Source organism: Anguilla anguilla, chromosome 18 (genome assembly GCF_013347855.1).
Source record: "Anguilla anguilla isolate fAngAng1 chromosome 18, fAngAng1.pri, whole genome shotgun sequence".
Lineage (NCBI taxonomy): Eukaryota > Metazoa > Chordata > Actinopteri > Anguilliformes > Anguillidae > Anguilla > Anguilla anguilla.
Genome location: NC_049218.1, coordinates 16,194,792 through 16,214,481, shown reverse-complemented (window position 1 = coordinate 16,214,481; position 19,690 = coordinate 16,194,792). Strand labels below are relative to the sequence as shown.

General features: G+C 39.4%; 1 protein-coding gene across 3 annotated transcripts in view; it reads left to right on the top strand.

Annotated features, from left to right (window-relative positions):
* csmd1a (CUB and Sushi multiple domains 1a) overlaps positions 1–19,690 on the top strand; it is a 500,723-nt gene that overhangs the window by 421,066 nt on the left and 59,967 nt on the right. For all 3 annotated transcript variants that reach the window (XM_035400756.1, XM_035400757.1, XM_035400759.1), the window contains exons 30-34: positions 103–297; positions 10,008–10,124; positions 13,981–14,094; positions 17,079–17,174; positions 18,308–18,511. In XM_035400756.1, the coding sequence (XP_035256647.1) occupies positions 103–297; positions 10,008–10,124; positions 13,981–14,094; positions 17,079–17,174; positions 18,308–18,511 (726 nt within the window). The remainder of the gene's footprint in view (positions 1–102; positions 298–10,007; positions 10,125–13,980; positions 14,095–17,078; positions 17,175–18,307; positions 18,512–19,690) is intronic.

Genomic DNA, 19,690 nt, shown 5'->3' with positions numbered 1-19,690 from the left:
TAGCCATCTCTCCCGAAGTTCTTCAGGCTTTGATAATTTCAGTAATATCCGTACATGCATTTTGTATTATACTGTGTTATTGTTTCTCCTTTCTGAATATAGAGAAGCCCCGAGAGGCTTGCTTTGACCCCGGAAACATCATGAACGGAACCCGCCTTGGGACAGACTTCAAGCTGGGGTCGACTGTGACCTACCGCTGCAACTCTGGGTACACGGCAGCAGGTCCGCCCACCATCACATGCATTATCGGGGCTGATGGAAAGCCAGTGTGGGACAAGGCCCTCCCCACCTGTAAAGGTAAAGCACCTGTTTGAACTGGTTTTACTGCACTTTCTTACTTGTGTTAATTGAATATTCGTTTGAAAAGCAGACAAATTCATATTTATTCATAGATGGAGAGATTTAACAGATGGTAGAGCATGTTGAATGTTGGATAATTTCATGACTCAGCGGACTGTAAAAGCAGTGATCTGTGATGGGAGGCATGCATGTACATATCATGAGCGTTCATTTTTAATGTAGTACTTACGCCCGATGGCATTCAAGTGGTAAAACCTTGTAATATTTTTACTTAATTAGCCAATTTGTGGGATCAACTGTTGGATCACTAATAATTACTGCTAGCAAGTGAACATAGCAGCATCAATTAGGTAATACATAATTAGCCAAACTATCTGGCTAGCAGTAAACAAAACACATGACTAGTTAGCTTGCTAACTTAGCTGGCTACAACCATTAGTCACCATTTTATCACTGCAATTTAGTACATTATCACACTATCCAAGCTGGTTGGTGTCACTGTAGATGATTAGTTGAACGAATTGGCTGTCTAACTGGCTAAGTATATTTCTGGATGGAAGCCAGTTCTACTCTTGCAGTCTTTTGCTGTAAGCTAGGCAAACAAGTCCATCTCCAAAGTCCTGCACTGCAGATCTGTGAAAAAGATGTAATGTCCATTTACAATGTAATTTTGGAATCATTTACATTTCAGGATTTAGCAGATGCTCTTTTCCAAGCTTGTGTGTGCGTGTGTCTGTGTGTGCGTATACCTCAAAAAGACATCAGTGGTATACATTACATCACATAGAGGCTGACAAATATTGGATTTTTGAGATCAGTGCAGATGCCGATTTTAGAGAGAAAATATTCACCAATTACCAATATGATGGTTGATGCAGTATATTTTTGAGCAGGAAAATAGACTTTTATGGATTGTGCACTAATATGACTATGCAAAGGCATAGAATGGTGCTTTGTTTGACAAATAACTTTCATTAAAGAATATTTTGTTATTAACATTTTTTACATTACGTTCGCCAAATTTACATTGAACATTGTGACAAAAATAAACCTCAGCTGCCGGTATTGATGCTGACCATCAATACTGGCAGTCAATTAGTGACACATTATAAAACAAGAAGCACAACATCTCTGTATTTGCACCTTCCAGGAAGCTCCTCTTCTCTACATAGATGTTCCCTATCGTGCTAGAAAAATTATGTTCACAAAAAGGACACTTTGTATCTGTTTCTATGTTTGGAAATACATTGACTGTAGGCAATAATGAAGAGAAAGTGAACAGAAGTCCAACAGTAGCCTGCTGACTACAATCTGTGATAAACATGAATGAGCAGGCATCTGTCTGAAAATGCTCTGAATCTGCCGGTGGGCCACTGCAAAACTGATGAGCAAAAATGCCTGTGAACCGCTGGCAGTTTCCCCCATTGGCCCGCTAACTTTGCCTCCAGTGGACCACTTGTGACTCGCTTACTCTCTGCCATCTAGGGCTATTAGCTTGGTATTGAGCAGAGTTCTCAAAATGAGCTGGCTGCCGGCTATTTAGCCATCTACCAAACTCAGGCAGCTACTTTGATAGCACTAAAAAGCTTAAGAGCAGAATACATTTTTTGACGTTTTGTATTCACCACATCATGCTGGCACCGCACTGTCGAGATAGCTGGATATTCTGTTAATTGCCTCCTTGTGTTACGGGCTTTGCGCACCCTTCATCAAGCAAGAAATTTGAAATGAATGAAAGGAACCCACACGGACATGACATTTTCGCTCCCTGAACTTGCGTGCTGTCAAACCGTGTTTCAAACTCGCATTGTTCCTTCCCCCTGAGAAAAAAAACGAGTATCCACAAACTCTGGGGTTGCAACCTATGGCCTTCCATGAGTTATCTAGGCAGATCCCTTTTTTTTAAATTGTGTCATCGTAGGCTACATTTGATGAGAGAGGGGGTTGGGGGAGGGGGCACAGAGTGGCACAGCCAGGATCAGATCGGAGGTGAAAAACGCTGAAAAATGTGAATATCATCCCGATATATCGGTCAGGCTCTAAATTACATTACTTGATTACACGATATAAGAAGATTTTGCTCATGAATGAAAACACTGCTATACATATTTATACTATGACTATGTAGCGTCTAACCTTGATGCTTTGATTCTTTCACCTGTGATACGAAGAAGTACTAGTCTTCCTTTTTTTTTGTTAGCAACCTTGAAAGACGAGCATTGGGGTGAAAGACACTGCTGTGAGTCATTCCCTTTCTGTCCTCAGTCGCGCTGTCAATATAAAGCCAATTTTCACAGTGTTATGCTTCAGCTGTCAGGCGCGGAGGGGAACAGGCAGAGTCCGGGCCTTGAGAAGGCCGGGGTCTGGGCTTTTATCGTTATTGGCAGCTTTGCCGGCCTGGGAGGCGACAGCTGCCACTCACCCTGTCTGCTCCCGCCCAAGGTCCTGACTGCGGCCCACACGCACGCAGAAAGGCTTTCCTGAAGTCGTGCCTCTTTCCGCTCTTTGCGCTATATATACCTGCGTCTGCTGCGCCGACGGTCTGCCCTGACACGGGAGGGATGTTCGGCTGGGGTCTGAGCGATGTGTACGCTGATCTGTGTAAAGGGGAAGTTCAGATGTACGCTGCGGTCCCTGATTGGACAGTTTAACCCTGTGCCTGAACAAGGTAAATTTCCATATGCTGATACTGCATACAGAAGGTCACCAAGGTGTTTCCAAGGTGAAAGGCATGTCCATTAGTGACTTCTGTGAATATGCTATATTTCTCTGCCAGAACAAACTCCATAGAGTATAAATGATCTTGTTTTTTATTATTTTTATTTTTTTTGCGTAAAAAAGCCATGTGGCTCATATATGCATACCCTCTATACATCTATAAAAACACAATTTGTAAAATCTGTCCGCTTACCTAGTTATTGATATCGGAATTATTCTAAATTTAATCAATATGCCTTACAGAAAATAAACAAGAGCATAGCAATGCTACCCATGTTTCCTACTTTCATTCAAGTGATTGGTCCTGTGTTGCTTGAGCTTGCCGTCCCATGGTTCATTCATTAAACATTGTGTCACATCAGCAGAGTTCTTTAAAAAAATGCAGCTAGGTCTGTGTTGTTCTCTACGGGGCCTATTTAGACTTGAGATACATCCCTGCAAAGTCAACTTATTTCCAGAATCGCCCACCTCAGCACAGTTTGAACACATTCAGAGTTCGGTGCTTAAAGGGTGTGCGGGTGACGGGGTGATAGATGTGCTTGTGGGGCGGAGAAAGAGGATGTGTCTCACTGAAGACAGATAAGCGCTTTGACTTTAGAACAGTTCCTTCATCGTGCATCTTACTCACAAAAAAAGCACGACCATCAGGGAATGATGTATAACTAAAAGTGAGCTCAACAAAGTGTTTGCACTTTGCATGGAATGGTTGATGACTGCTGCATATTTATAATTATGAAATGAAATTTACTTTATGTTGCAATTGTTCAATCTAAATTTATTTCCATCAGCTATTAATGGGGAATCAAACAGTAATGTTCTTCTGTAAATATGACTTCATATCTGTTCAGCTAGCAACTGCACAATTGTTTCAATTGATGCTTAATGAATTAATAAATAATACATTCATCCAAAATGAGAAGCCAGGCAGCTGTGAGATGTGCATATTTTGTGATGTAATGTATGTATGTGTTGTCCATCGCATGTTCCGTTCACTAAAGTCATGGGGCTAGCCAGCTTATTGTTCATGGCATGTCCACAGGTCCCTCCAGTTGTATTTCAACTGTTCTAACCTGTCTTGTATTACCACACTCATCACACTGGCTCTGTAGTCTTGTCCATCTAGACTCCTGTCCATCTCTGCCATCTCTGTTGCGTGTAACTTTGAAGTGGTATTCACTGCTGGTGGAGGTATTGAGGCAAAGAGAATTAGTTCAAGCCTTACTATCATCAATAAAATCACTGGATTCAGATTTGTTGATTGTCACATAATTAAAGTTCATCTGACCATAACCTATTGTCTATTGCACCTATTAGTGCATTCAAAATGTGAATGGAGGGACATAAATACCTTTTTGAGAGTAGCAGTTTCATTATTTAAATGATCCATTGGACCCTCATTTCAACGCACAAGCTTTCTATGGGGAACCTGTATCCGCTGCTGGTAGATGTACTAAAGAAGAATGCATTCTCATTACATTGGTCAAATGGACACAAAATATGCACTGTAATTTTTTTTTTTTTTTTAACAGAGTTGAGGGGCCATTTCTTGTTTAATAGACTACTGTTTCAAATAGGCCTGTTGAAAACTATCCAAAATCATGTTCTTTTTTTTTTTTACATTTTAGCATTTAGCAGATGCTATGATCATATGATTATATAATATGATAATAATCCTACAACAGACTTACAACCTTGGAGTTGTAAGCCCAGCTCCCAAACCATTGTACTACACTGCTGCCTCTGCCAAAATACAGAGTCAGTTATGCAATTTCATTTTTTTGTATCCATTGCTTTTGTAAAAGATATTTTTTCTAATATTTTTCAGCTTTATGGTGATGTCTTTATGGGAATTCTCAGAAACCACCTCTTAATTTCATGACTTCTTAAATTTCAAGAGCATTTCAATTCATATTCAAAATCAAGTCTCACCTGTGTTTATTCATAGAAAGTGAAATTCCAGTGCCAGTATTTTTATCTGCCCAATGCCCATGGATGCGCTTAACCTGAGCAAATTTACATTTCCCAGTGCTGGCAAGGAAGCACCTCTTAATATCATATACAAGCACACGTGCAGGATGTCTCTGAGTGTCTACTTAGAAAATATGCGCAGCTCACTTGGTGAGTTAGCCAGAAGCTACATAGCATCCAGCTGATAGCATCTGTCACTGAGGTTTTCTGTCATTTAGAGTGGTTTTATGGCCTACCTCACAGTCACACTAGCTGCTGAGTAAAAAACATTTGTGGATTGTAAATCTGATGCAAATATTGCATACTACAGAGATTGCAGAACTGTGAAAAAAAAAATATTGATCATTTAACAATTAGAATTTAGCAGGAGGGCTAGATTTATTGTATAGAATATATGACAGCTATAACTTATTGTTTTATTATTAATAATAATGACAAAAATGTGTCCTTAAGGGCAGGTTTGGCTCACTGTCTCTTCCAATTAATCAATCAATGAATCAATAAGCTGATGAACCAATCATAAAATATTAAAAATTGATGCTGTTTATGGTGTTTGGCCTATTAGATGTTCATTAACAAACTGTTATTAAGAGTCGTGATGAGGGATATTTGATGTGTTTTCACTTCATGGTACCTCTCTGTAATTCCAGTGTGTGCGGTCACACAGGTTAGTGGTACAGGGTAGATATCCTGCTGACATTTGTAGAGGTGAGTTGAGATGGTGTTACTGATTCGGGAGTTTATGCTGTGGCTCAGTGGCCTTGTGTGATCAATAACGTGGGGTCAAACTGATGGGTGGAATGATTCCCTCACTTCTCTTTCATCAGGGAAAGCGAGTAAAATGTGATTAGGAAGGCAACTGATGCTTTACTGAGTTTATTAAATGAAAAGTACGCAGCAGGCATGATGACCAATTTCACTGCAAGCCAGGGGAGGTAAAGCAAATGCTTGATGATCCGAGCATATTGTTGTCAGTTTAGTATATCTCATATATCTTATTGCTGTCACTTTTACCACGGGATGTAGGGATGTGCATGTGTTTTTAAGCACGTCCCCTTACAACCAGTGTGAATTCATTAAATAAGGAGAATTGCTAAACTGTTTCCAGCTGCTTAGAATGATTGGGTCAAGCTCATGGATTTTAACTGGATCCGCTGCATGGAAGGGAGAGACAGACACACACATACACACAACCATACACACACACACACACACACGCACACACCCACACACACACGTACAAAGACACAGACACAAACATACACACACACATACACAGAGTTCAATCGTTATGACAACAAAGGAAATGAACCAAAATATGTGTCCTTGTTTCTAAGAGAAAAGAGGGAAACTGCACACAAACATCTGCCTCTGTCTCCTTCTGCCAGAGAGAGAGAGCAAGAGAGAGAGAGAGAGAGAGAGAGCGAGAGATAGCTATGCTGAGGATATTTAGATGAGACGGACTGAGACAGGAGAACACTGTTTGCATTTTAAATTGGACTGACCCGGGAATGTTCTCTGGAAAAAAGGTGTGGAGTGGTACTTTATTTCACAATTGTACATGTATTGAGTCCTTTAAAAACTTATGATGCATTTTGCGGTTATCATTCAAGATGTATTCTTAATGCAACTTTTCTTTTTAAGCTTTTAAGCCATTTTAAGATACAAAGTAAACAGAAAGCCAATGAGAAGACCCCCATATGAGTCTAAATTGTTTGCATAATATTTTTGTCCCTCTCACAGAACGGGCATCGATACCTTTCAAGTCCCTGTCCTGACATTCCGTCCACAGCTGCTCAATGTCCGTTAAGAGGAAATGCTTACTAAGGCCCTGGCGTCATCCCTCTGATGAAAGGGGCCCTTATTTATTCAATAATGAATGGAGGAGGGTCTAATCAGGAACTGAAAACCTCGCAAAACCCCCTTCCCCCCCATTTGATAAATGCCTCTTTCAAACAGTGCTAGTTCTGTCAGCAGCAGCCTTTGGGTCTGAAGGGAATCTGCAGGTTGACTGCTTCTGTTTTAATATTGTTTGTGTCAGAGTGAAAGTCGTGTAGTTTTTCTGTCTTTTTGTCATAACGATCAAAACTGACAGTGGCCATTTCCTGTTTTACAAAGCTGTGGTTCTCCGCTGCTCTTTGGAATACTGATGCATTCCAGTGTTTCCTTGGGTTCTCAGACAAAACTAATTAGAAAGGGGTGAGATCCCTTTAAATAATAAAGGATCCCTACCTTCCAGCCCCCTCCCTTCTCCTTCTCTCTCTCTCTCTCTGTCTCTCTCTCTCTCTCTCTCCACCAAACAGATCTTTTTTATTTGTTTCCATAGTAACTAAAAGACTGTCTCAGTGCTCTTGAATGAGAAATCCTTCTTGACTGTAAATAGAAGAGGGGGGATTAAATTAGTGGAGGTATGGCGCCTCACTGAGGCCTTGCGAGGATACGACAGTGCGGTAGCTCCGCCGATTGGGCAGGAAGCGTGCAGGGTGGCATACCGTCGTTTGCGACCGCGCGCGTTGCGCTCGTGAGCCCAGGAACAGGGATCCCCTCTTCTTCCTCGACGGCAACGAGTCCACGGTTACTTTCAGAGGCTGGCTTTGTGAGAGGAGACAGGAAGACCAGGTGGTAGACACATCTGTTGTCACTGTGTCCATGATAGAGAAGGGCACATGGGGATTTAAAAGCGGGGGGAAAAAGCAGTCCTCCAGAGCGGGAGGGAACCAGCCAAACATCTCAGTTTATCTGTGTGGGTAGCACTGGGGCTCTGTGGCCTGCCGAAGGCAGTACAACTTTGTAAAGTATCCTTTTACTGCCGCGTTTAAAAATAAAAAGGCGATGACTTCCGATTAGGGTTTAAGTATCTGTAAAAACCTAAGATAAACACTGTCACATTTTCTGAATATATTTTGAGATGCACAGCCAGATATCGTTATTAAATATATTTAAGACTTTCATTGTTTATTCATACTCATATTGCAGTTCTAGTACAGCATGTATTTTTTTATTTTTTTTTGGAAGAGCTTTTAAAGAAATGATGGAATTTTCTCATTTGGGTTACAGTATGTCAATCTGGGAAATTTTCTCAAATACCTGGTAAATTTTTGTTGTATTTATTTTGTTTATTTAGAGTATTTAGTTGTCTTTGGATTACTTCAGCTTTAATTTTTTTAATTCATTCATTCATCATGTTTTATTTTTATTTTTTTTTTGTAATACGTTGTAGTAATACATCATATATGTAAAATGGTAGTAGACGTAGGAGCCTGGTAAACACATTGCTTGTAGCATAAATATTGGTAATTGACACAAAGTTTTTGAGCAAATGAGAGTTTGAGGTGTTATAAAAGGGCTATTCCAGGTCTATTATTCCGCCCAACATGCTGCTGTCGGCAGTGTAGACGAAGCAGACGGCAGTTATTCTCCCAGCTCTCACCGTTATTGAACACATCTCTGATACCTGAACGCTTGCCTGTCCCACGATGCGAAATCTATCGTTTCAGGGCACGCCCCTCTTCTACAAAGGGTTTCTTGGTTTTTAAAGAGTTCCTATTTTTTTGTCTTGATAGCATGAGGTAAAGGTGATGTGATCAAAGGTTCAGGGAGGGTTTGATATTCAGAGAATGACGATTCCTGACTACGGCTTGACACCAGGCTTTTTTGTGCTTTGCACACTATTGTGGGCAGATGAAGAAGCGGACCTGGGGGAGCAGGAGCTGGGGGTGGGGGCGAGGGGGGGGGGGGGGGGGGCTTAGTGGGGTGGAGGATGTGCACAGAATCTCAATCCTGGATCCCCAGTAGCAAAAACCAGGTGGATGAAAGAGACTAGGCAGGGAGATCACATGAAGGAAATGAGTGGCAGCTCCAGTGAAATTCAGCCCAGGGGGGAGGAGAGCAGACAGGGGGAGGAGCATCAGTGTGAACAGTAATGAGGAGTAAAGGGGTGTGACTGCGGTTTAGGCTCATTTGGAGTATGTGCTAAATTTGTCTGGGCTGCGTAGATGCAGGTGTTTTCTGTGATTGCTCTGTTGTTTTGCGACTTTCTCTTTGTGCACACGCTCAGTTTGCAGTGTGAGGAATGCATGGGATTGGACTGCATTTTACCTTTTAGCAAATTATCTTCTTCAGAGTGACTTTCACAGCTTAATTTCCATACGTGAAATCTGTTTATACAGCTGGATACGTACTAAAGCAACTCAGGTTCAGTTCCCTGCTCAACCATCCTACAAGCTATGCTTCACTGCCACCTTACTAATCAAGGATATTTATGTGCCTGTAACTGTTCAGCTAGCCATATTCTTCTTTTCTGCTGCATGGTACCTCTGTTTTAATTTAACTTATTACGGTATTATAGTTTTATGAAAGACATTTAAAATGAACTCACCTTTGTCATGCATGTATGTACTTCAAGCAATGCAAACCCCTCTGATACCCAGAAAGATTGCATAAAGTTCTTTTGACATCAATATATTTTTCCCGTTTCCCATTAGAGAACATATTAACTATTTAGATGTGCTTGAGGGTACCAGTTTATCACATAATGATTGATGAAGCTGGGCCTATTTTACTTCTTCACATAGGGTCCTGAAATCCTATACAATACGTAAGATCATTGATTACCGAATATGTTTTGACCAGTTGTGGTCTTGTTTTTAAATTGATTGTAAAAAGGTAATTCAGCAGATATTTAACACATTGAAATTTTAAACATTAAAAAATGGGCAGGAATTCAATCAGATGTATTTCTTTTGCATACTGTTTAGTGTCTACTTGTTGATGTGTTTGTGCTTTCGTATGTGTGTGCATGGCATGCGTTTTTGAATATTTAAGCTTAAATATGTTTTGCCATGTGAAATTTGGCATTTCTTTTTAATAGTATTATTGTGTACATACAGATTGATTTTGGTCACTGAGGAGCATGTAAGTGGGTGATCTCGGTCACAGAATCCAAAACATTTGGGTGGATATGAGGATAATGTTTTCTGTGGATGATGTATATGTTTATATTTGTTTATTTTCTTCCTTAGCGCCTTGTGGAGGACACTACACTGGATCTGAGGGGGTGGTGTTGTCTCCAAATTACCCATTTAACTACACGGCTGGCCAAACCTGCTCCTACTACATCACTGTTTCTGGAGAATTTGGTGAGCTCTCAGCTTCATCCTCACAAGAAATACCTAAATAAAGCAGTTCAGTTCTCATGTTCTTCTTTTCAATGACATAAATACACAGTTTCTAGTGTAACTGCAGAGAACGTATATTTATGAAGCAGGAGTATTTACACGACTTCGGGTTTGTATATAACGGTCCAAATGGCAAATTGGAAGACCTGCTTTCCAGAGGTTGGCACTATTAAAAACCTTTTTTTAATATACCCTCCAGTAATGAATTAAATGGTAAATGGTAAATGGACTGCATTCATATAGCGATTTTATCCAAAGCGCTTTACAATTGTTGCCTCTCATTCGCCAGAGCAGTTAGGGGTTAGGTGTCTTGCTCAAGGACACTTCGACACGCCCAGGGCGGGGTTTGAACCGGCAACCCTCCGACTGCCAGACAATCGGTCTTACCTCCTGAGCTATGTCGCCCCGTTAATTAAGTTATATTTTGGTTGCGTTTGTTAAACAATGAACATAAATAGTAACAGTGTATAACAGAATGGTTTGATTTATTTGTGCTAAAATACATATGGTGGTATGGTGGAACCACCATGGTGGTATACAGGTATGGTGGAAAAGTTTAAAATGTAACTACACGATGAGTCTCAGGCAGTGGTTCCCAGCCCTGTTCCTGGAGATCTACCGTTCTGTAGGTTTTCACTCCAACCCTAATTTGAAACACCTGATTCTACTAATTAGGAGCTCACCAAGATTTCTCGCTGTTTCTTAGGGTTGGTGTGAAAACCTACAGGATGGTATATCTCCAGGACCAGGGTTGGGAACCACTAGTGTATGGGATTGTTTTTATGCTTCAGGAGAGGAACCTGTCTGCTTTTCATTCACACAAACACAAATAACATGAGTCACACACTGGAGGAAAATCTCAGTCATAGCTTAAGGTGCCAAATGAATCCCAGATGTAATTACAGAACGGAGATAACACTGCATACTGATTGGCCTTCCTGACCCCTTTCTGTTCTTTTTTTTTTTTTTTTTTTTGTTGTTGTCTGAGAAGAAGAGGGCATGATGTGTGTAGACAGTTCATAATTGTCCCTTTAATTGCATAAATAGTTTTCCTATGTTCTCATCAATTGGAATTATGTCTGTTTCACTGCCAACACTGTCATTTAAAAAAAATGAACAGACAGTTCCGCCCACTTTTCTTTTTTTTTTTTTTTTTTTTTTTTTTTTTTGCTTTAGTCAGACAGGAAGAAAGCAGAGAGGGTAACAGTTAGTGAAGGGTTCACAGCTCAGAAGGTGCCATATATGACTCATATATGGTTTGAGAGTTGGCTGCCCTGTAGGCTACACCACACATTTCACCAGCAATGTCACATTTTGATTTGAAATGCAAAAAGGAGAGAATAATGCGTGTTGGGAAAATAATTTATAAATATTCATTTGTATGGAGATCAATTTGGTCCGTCTATATGGTCAGAATGAATATGTAGCTACACTGTATTTGTACATTACCATATAACTTTTTGATGTAACTGCATACTGCATGGTCTGGCAGCTAGCTCTCCCTGTGTCTGATGTGCCCCATAGTCTGGTCTTGCATCATGACTATGGTAGTGCCAACTGGGCTAGGTAGCCCCCAGATGGCCGTGCCATCACCCAGGGAGAGACAGCTGCTGTCTGTGCTGTCCCAAATGAACATTGTTGAGTCCGGCTTATAAATATGACAGGACGTTCCAAACAGGGAGATAAACATCTATGATCAAAATTAATAAAATAATATAGCTTTTAAAAAATGACTTTTGTGTACTTTATGTAGAAAAATGGCACCAAAAAAGTACAATGCTTTTTCTGGGACAGATCCTGAGATTAATTACAGAGGTGAGATATGGGTATGATTTGCTGTGAGAAATCCATCTGTGGCAGAATTTGGATAAAGGCAATAAAAAATCAATCTCTGCAAGTCAAGGTAAACATTCATATTTGGACCTACACCTGTGAGTGTGGGTTTGTGTGTAGAATAAAATTTTAGACAACGGTAATTGGAGAATTTACACACTACTCAAAAGCTACAAGATTCAAGTGCCTGTATTTCACACTTTTGAAAGCTTGGTTAATCTATGATGTTAGCAGTTAACAGATCAATGTGTTGTAGGAGAAGTAATGACAAGGAAATTATTTAAGCATTCATTCAAGAAAGACCTGCTGTTTCGAATAGACTTTGTTCTTTCTGATGCCTTAAGACATTACTGTTGGCCTTTTTTGTGCTGTTTACCATCAATCGACACCACCTGCGAGTGCGGTCATGCAAATAAATGTTTATAAACCCTGGACTATGCAAGAAAATGTAATTAAGCATATGATTTGGAAGACATGAAATAAATAACATTGAAATCCAGCGAAGCCTTGAGGACTAGTGTGACATACCTGTAGTACCTCTTTAAATAAATCCTCACGTTACCTCATCTCCTGCAAATAATTGTTTTGAACTGTGTTCTGCATTTATAAATAAAATCAGTTTCTTAGTACATTACATTGCATATTGGTTGTAACATGGTCTGTGGGGAATTTTAGAGCTGTTTGATATGCATGAGACGGTCAGAGGAAACACAGAAATGATCCTGACTCACAGGCCATGACATACCACATGATCTTATGTGTTAAGTTGTGCTGTGATTTTCTTGTGCGCATGCGCATCCATTAAGACAAATGGCAGACAGAAAACCATATTATGAAAAGTCACATTATACACACCCAGCTTACAGTTACTTCTTGCTAGCTGAGGGAGAGATAGAATACTGGACCAGAACAAATGTCTATTTCAACCAATTCCAAAAGTTTTTTTTTTTTTGTTTTTGTAATGTTCATTACCATTTCAAATTCAAATTATTTTACTGAACATTTACAGAATGCTTGTTTAAACGTAGAACCTTCCCACTTCCAGTTTTGCACACTTCCAATTTTGCATGACTATGCATTTTAAACTTATATGACTAAAGACAATTTCAGAACGCTTTTTCAATTTAGTACATATAAAATAAGTGACACCTAAAGAAGAGTTTGTGAGCTGGAACAGTTCTGATATACTTTTTTGTTGCACTTCAATTCCATACCCAGCTGTGGCTTTGTCTTCAGTTTGACACTGCTTTTCCTGCAGGCTTTTAGGTTGTTGACCTTTATGCATTAGGCCACTAATAAGACAGTATATCTATGTCAGCTCTCTTAGCCGTGAGCAGATATCCCAGGCTTCCTGGTCACTTAACCGTGACTTTGTTTTTAGTTTGTTCAAACTATGGGCCAGCAGAAAGGGACTACCCATCAGTTTCTTGAAAAAGAACATTTTGAGGCTATGTAACTTTGGCATAGATAGTTTTCTTGTTAAATGATGTGCAGAGTTTACATGTGAAAAATGAGTTTCTTTGATATTATTATTTCGACTCAAATATTTTCTTGACAGATATTTGTGATTTTTCACTTTTGAGACATTACCACAGCAGAATAGCTGCTGAGCAACTATCAAGGCATATTTTTTCTTATAGACAGTCATTAGTTATAGATAATTAATAAATCCCATTTTTAAGTGTGAACATGGTCATTGGAATGTCTTGTCTTGAATTGATCATCAGTATTTCTGACCAATGAGGATATCCTGTCCTTCAGTGAATACAGATGAAATTTTTTTTTGGGTAGAGGCACCATGATAATACATGAATTATGTTGTGTTAACACTCATAATCGTACTGAAGTCCCCAAACGGTCACCATTTAGGAAAAGCCCTATGGCCGCATTGAAATGCTGTGTGATTAATGGCTTTGTCGTGTTTCTCTTAGAGGTGATACACAGGAAGTAATTGTGTTTTCCTTGTTTCGCTCTATGTCCACAGTGGTGTTTGGGCAGTTTGCCTATTTTCAGACAGCGATGAACGACTCGGTTGAACTGTTTGATGGGGCTACCCCTAATGCCAGGCTGCTCAGCTCCCTTGCCGGCTCACATTCCGGTAAGTAACACCTCAACAACCTCTCCTGTGCGTTTTCCTTTTAAGACAAACAAAACCCACAGGAATAAATTCTAATACTGAACAAAATCCTCCTTTTTTTGTTTGTGTTCGGTTAGCAAGTGCTTTAAAAGATGAGTGCATGTGAAAACCTTCAAATACTGCACGAACTCTAGTTTAGAAAATTTTTAACTGTGAATTTGGAACTTAATTCCGCTTGTTATATTTGTGGTCATATACGAAATATTAATTATTTATGGTCCTGAATGTGTATGATCATGGAAACCTGTGCATGTCTTCTTGTGTTATTTGGCATGTTTTCCCCTATCACTGACATTTATGATTTTATGATATGACAGCTTCCCTAGTAAACTGAAATCATTTAAAATGCAGTTTTAAACTAATTTATTTTTGCATTTGTATTAATTGTTAATGATGAGATAATGGCAAAAAGACCTTTTATTACACGTTTGTCTTGAGCATTGATGAAGGCTGATGGATATTGGCTGTTTATTTTATGGTCTCCTTATCGATAAAATGTTTTTTTTCTCCCATCTCTCAAAACAGTAACTGTGTGTAGATGTGCAGGTAACATGATATGTCTGTAAGCGGTATGGGCTCTATTTTCTGGAATCAATGTCAGGCTGTGCATGGAGTGCAGTCAATGATGTGGCACGTGGGTGCACGGGTCACGAAAATACCAACATTCTGAATGTTGGTATTTTCGTGACCAGAGGCGACCAGAGCTCGAAATGCATGGCGCAGGTGGAAAATCGGATTGGATTATGCTGAATTTGGCCACATATACACTGCACCTAAATACAGTTTTCACTCCTCACTGGGGTGCTTTATCTTGTTAAGTTCACACAGTTCGGTTAGAGAAGAGAGTGACAACCGCATTCTACAACTGCAGTCACAACCCAAAATTTTCAGATATTGCCAACGCTTAATAAAGTGGGATTAGATGAGAAGTGGTTTTGTCATGTTATAAATATACTTATTTAGATCATTTATCTGAATCAGCATAGGTTTCACTTGTGTTTCTTACAGACATTGCTAAGCAATGAAACAGAAAGTCTATCCTGATGTGACTTGATTGTAACAGCAGCATACAGAATGTATCAGAATATACATACAGAAGGGTATAGAGGTAAAAACCTGCTTGCCAATTATTAAATTGTCAATAAATGATGTAAAGCCTACAGAAAATCAATATTGGCCGAAAAAGGTTGTAGTTTATCCATAATCAGTGTTAGCATTGTAGCTATCATTTCAACTACAGTCATTTAAAATGAAAAGTTTGTTCAAATTGCATTTATTGTCATTGTGTCATACCACAATGCAGTATTAGAACAGCCATAAACAATTAAATTAGAAATACATAGAGGAATTAAAATGATAAAAAAAGAAAAAAGGGAATGAACAATAACTGCAAGTGACTGGCTTTTGAATAGGCTATGATCATATGCATTGCATGGGAAATTCCCAAAATTAGCAATCTGCTATATGTCGGGATGCGATTTATTGCATAGACCTGGTCTGAGCAGGCGGACAGCGAAGGTGCTAGTGGAAGACTACACAACGCGAAAATTGCTATGAGCTGCACTAAAATTGCAAAACACTGCTTTATCTTGACTGACACACATCCAGCAGTGGCTCTCCTCCAACTTCAGTGTAAAGGGAGTCATGAACTTAACAAACAGCTAAGTCATTTCAAAATCCATGATGAAAATACCACTGGCTGTGATAGCTCGCAACACACCATGTGCTGGCCTGAACATAGACCCCTTTGTGTGTGGTGTGTGTATGTGTGTTATGAAGGATGAGACTGCCACCAGGGGCTGTAGAATTCCCTGAGACAAAACTGGCCCCTCCAATAAATAAAAAAATCAAAAGCAGTTTGAGGGAACCCTCTGTCAAGTAAAACAAAGGGAAATGACAGCTTAGAGAACAGGCCTAACATTATTTACAATGTAACAGAGGCATTTATGAACGAAAATATTCCCTGGGCACAACAGTATAATGAATAATACATCACATTAAAAAAATTACTGCCGTCCTCTTAATTAATAATGGCGCTTGTTGTCTGTTTTTGCTAAACAAATTTTCACAACGATGCCCAGTAATTTTCCTCCTGGTCATGTGTTTTATATTTTTCACAACATGAAAAACATATATAATAAAAGCAAATAGGATATCCAAAGGTGATTATCTCCAGTGATTAGTTACGCATTACTGTGCTCAGTGCATTAACTACCATACTATAGTTCCAAACTTGGTAAACACAATCCACATTAGTTTAACCCTGTTTAGCTTACCTGTAGCTGAAGGCTGAACACAGTTCCTTAAGTTAACAAAAGGTAATATTAAGTCCTTTTTTTGGGTTGAAACACTCTTTACTGAATATAAATGTCCTCCCAAGATGCTAATTTGCTATTTGTGTCACATGAAAGAAGTCAAATCAGCATTGTACCTATTTGTATTCTGACTGAATTAACTTTTTATTGACTTAAAAAAAACTGCTAATTGACTAGGTAATGCACCATTTGTGCATAAAAGCTTTCAGTGAGGTAGCCATAAAACTCTGCATAAGAGCTATGAGGATTTTTGAGTTGGTGGTGAATTGCTTGTCCCTACTGTTTTGTAGAACAGTAAATGATAAAGCATTGGCACGCATTTACTTCGAAGTCAGTCCACATGCTTAGAATTTTCACTTGTGGTAATTAGGTGATTAATTGAGAAGATTAGTGTTTCGCTATGGGATGATTGTTTAACAAGAGGCTTCAGAGGCGACTATGCAGACCTTATAGTGCTGGGCAGAAAGAGCTACATTTCTTTGGACCGTATCTATTTATTTTATTAAAATAAATAATCTATCTCCATTTCCCTCTTTGTCTCTCTGTCTCTCTGTCTCTCTCTGTTTTTATCTCTGTCTCTCTCTCTTTCTCTCTCTCTATCTCTCACTGTGATATGTTTTGTTTTTGCAGGTGAAACCTTGCCTTTGGCGACCTCAAACCAAATTATGCTGAGATTCAGTGCAAAGAATGGCCCAACTGCCAGGGGTTTCCATTTTGTTTACCAAGGTAAGTGCTCTATATACATGTACAGCTTCAGACAGTAACAACTTGTTACATTAGCTGCCTGTGACCATTATACAGTATTTTGCCCAGGACTCGGTGATTGCAGGGCACTGGTCGAGGTTTTAGCCGCAGGCTTATTTGGGAGTTATCCCTACACATATCTGCATTACAGGTCACAGGGGTTTCCAGTCTGTGTGGACGATAAGGCATTAGCCCCTCATCCCAACTGTATCAGTCATTAAATATCTACAGTAGTACCCTGGACTTTGGGAAAAACTGGTATCAACTTTAGATCCAAGCAGAGTTCATTCATCTTCAGGAACAACTTTTGTGAAGACTAGGTAGGGGGGGTCTATGTACCATGCTGGCTGCTTGAATACTAGCGTTAACGTGGCGAGAAGTCATCGCAATCACATCCTAACTTATTTAGTTCTATACTGCTGTCTTTCTGCTGCCTTCACTGTGAATGTTATAAACACCATCCTTGTCTCTTGTTAATTTTGTTAAAGGTGAATATGCCGACCCGTTACACCTCCTGGCACCTGTTCAGGGCATGAACTCACCTCAGTATTAGCTGTTAAGGGCTGCTATTGTAGCATTTTTTAATGGATTGTGTTTAGTGGCCTTCATTTGCATAATTACTTTCCATAAAGAGCCTTTGTAAATGCAACTCATGAGACTACAGTTGCAGTTTGTAAAAAGAGGCTATAAGAATTTGGATTTATTAGTTGGTTTTGGTTAAGTGATGGCATATCTAGTTGGAATAATAATATTAATACCAAGAATAATAATAATAATAATAATAATAATAATAATAATAATAATAATAATGATAATTGTTATTATTATTGTTGTTGTTATTATTACAGCATAAATATGGTTAAATAGCCAGATTTACAGTAATTAGGCATTATTTTGATTATGCTAGAACTGATTAAAATTGAAGAGTAAGTAGTAACAAACAAAACTAAATGATAAAAAATAACAGAATTATATGACAAAAACATATCCTAGCAAACAAAGTAAAGATAGCGTCAAACACTGATCTATAAAAATAATAATACGAGGTTCAATGTGGTATCATAATTTGAAAATTTGCAGAGAAAGTGCAGCTTGTGTTTTGTCTGTCTGGACAGCGGTTCCTCGCACCAGTGATACCCAGTGCAGCTCTGTTCCAGAGCCCAAGTACGGGCGACGAATTGGGTCAGAGTTCTCTGCCGGGTCCATCGTTCGCTTTGAATGCAGCCCTGGGTACCTTCTGCAGGGATCCAAAGCAATCAAGTGCCATGCGGTCCCCAATGCTCTGGCCCAGTGGAATGACACCATACCTATCTGTACTGGTGAGCCACCTCGTTAACAATCAATGAGTCACCTCTTCACTGTACAGGTGAGCCAAATGAATCAGGCCTTCACTGTACAGGTGAGTCACCCTTTTAACAATCAAATGAGTGACCTCTTCACTGTTCAGGTCAGTCACCTTTTTAACTATCAAATGAGTCACCTCTTCACTGTACAGGTGAGCCAAATTAATTATGTCTTCACTGTACAGATGAGTCACCACTTTAACAATCAAATGGGTCACTTTTTCACAGTACAGGTGAGCCAAATGAATCACCTATTCACTGTTCAGGTGAGTCACCCATTTAACAATCAAATGGGTCACCTCTTCACTGTACAGGTGAGTTACCCTTTTAACAATCAAATGGGTCACCTATTCACTGTACAGGTGAGTTACCTTTTTAACAATCAAATGGGTCACGTCGTCACTGTACAGGTGAGTTACCCTTTTAACAATCAAATGAGCCACCTCTTGATGGTACAGGTGTCACATCTTGAATGTTCAGGTCTCATCTCTAATGTGCTGGTGAAAAAGCACATCAATTTACTGTTGAGTTGTTTTCTCGATGTACAGGTAAGTCATCTGTTTCATGTAAGGGTGTATAACCTCTTTAATGTATGGGTGAGTCATCTCTTTAAAGTTAAGGTGCATGACCTCTTTAATGTATGGGTAAGTCACCTCTACAGATGACTCACCTTTTTGCATGCAATTTGCCTTTTTAGTGCACATGTAAGTTACCATTTAGTATCGTTAAAAAGTATCCACTTAATATGCAGGTGAGTCACATCTTTATGAATTTACGACAGACATTTCAAGTGTTAATGAAATCAGAATTGTTGTTCTTCTTAAGTTTACCACGCAGATGAGATCTCCCTGTTAAGATACGGCTTCTGCTATTAAACGGGTTGCAACTACAACTCCTGATATTTGGTAATTATTTGGTAGTGCACTTGATTAGACTTGCATTTGCCCCTTTGTTCACCCCATAAGATGTAGTTTTTTTCTGAGTGCCTTTTATTGAACCCTGGCCAGCTATCTCCCACAAAAGGTTCCTCTGGAATCCATTAAGCTGTCAAAACAGACTTATCCTAGCTAATTGCATCAGTCAGTGATTTGCTTACCAGCATCCTCCACAAGTCAATGCTGGCCTGTACGTGGTGCTTCCAGGCTGACAGTCAGT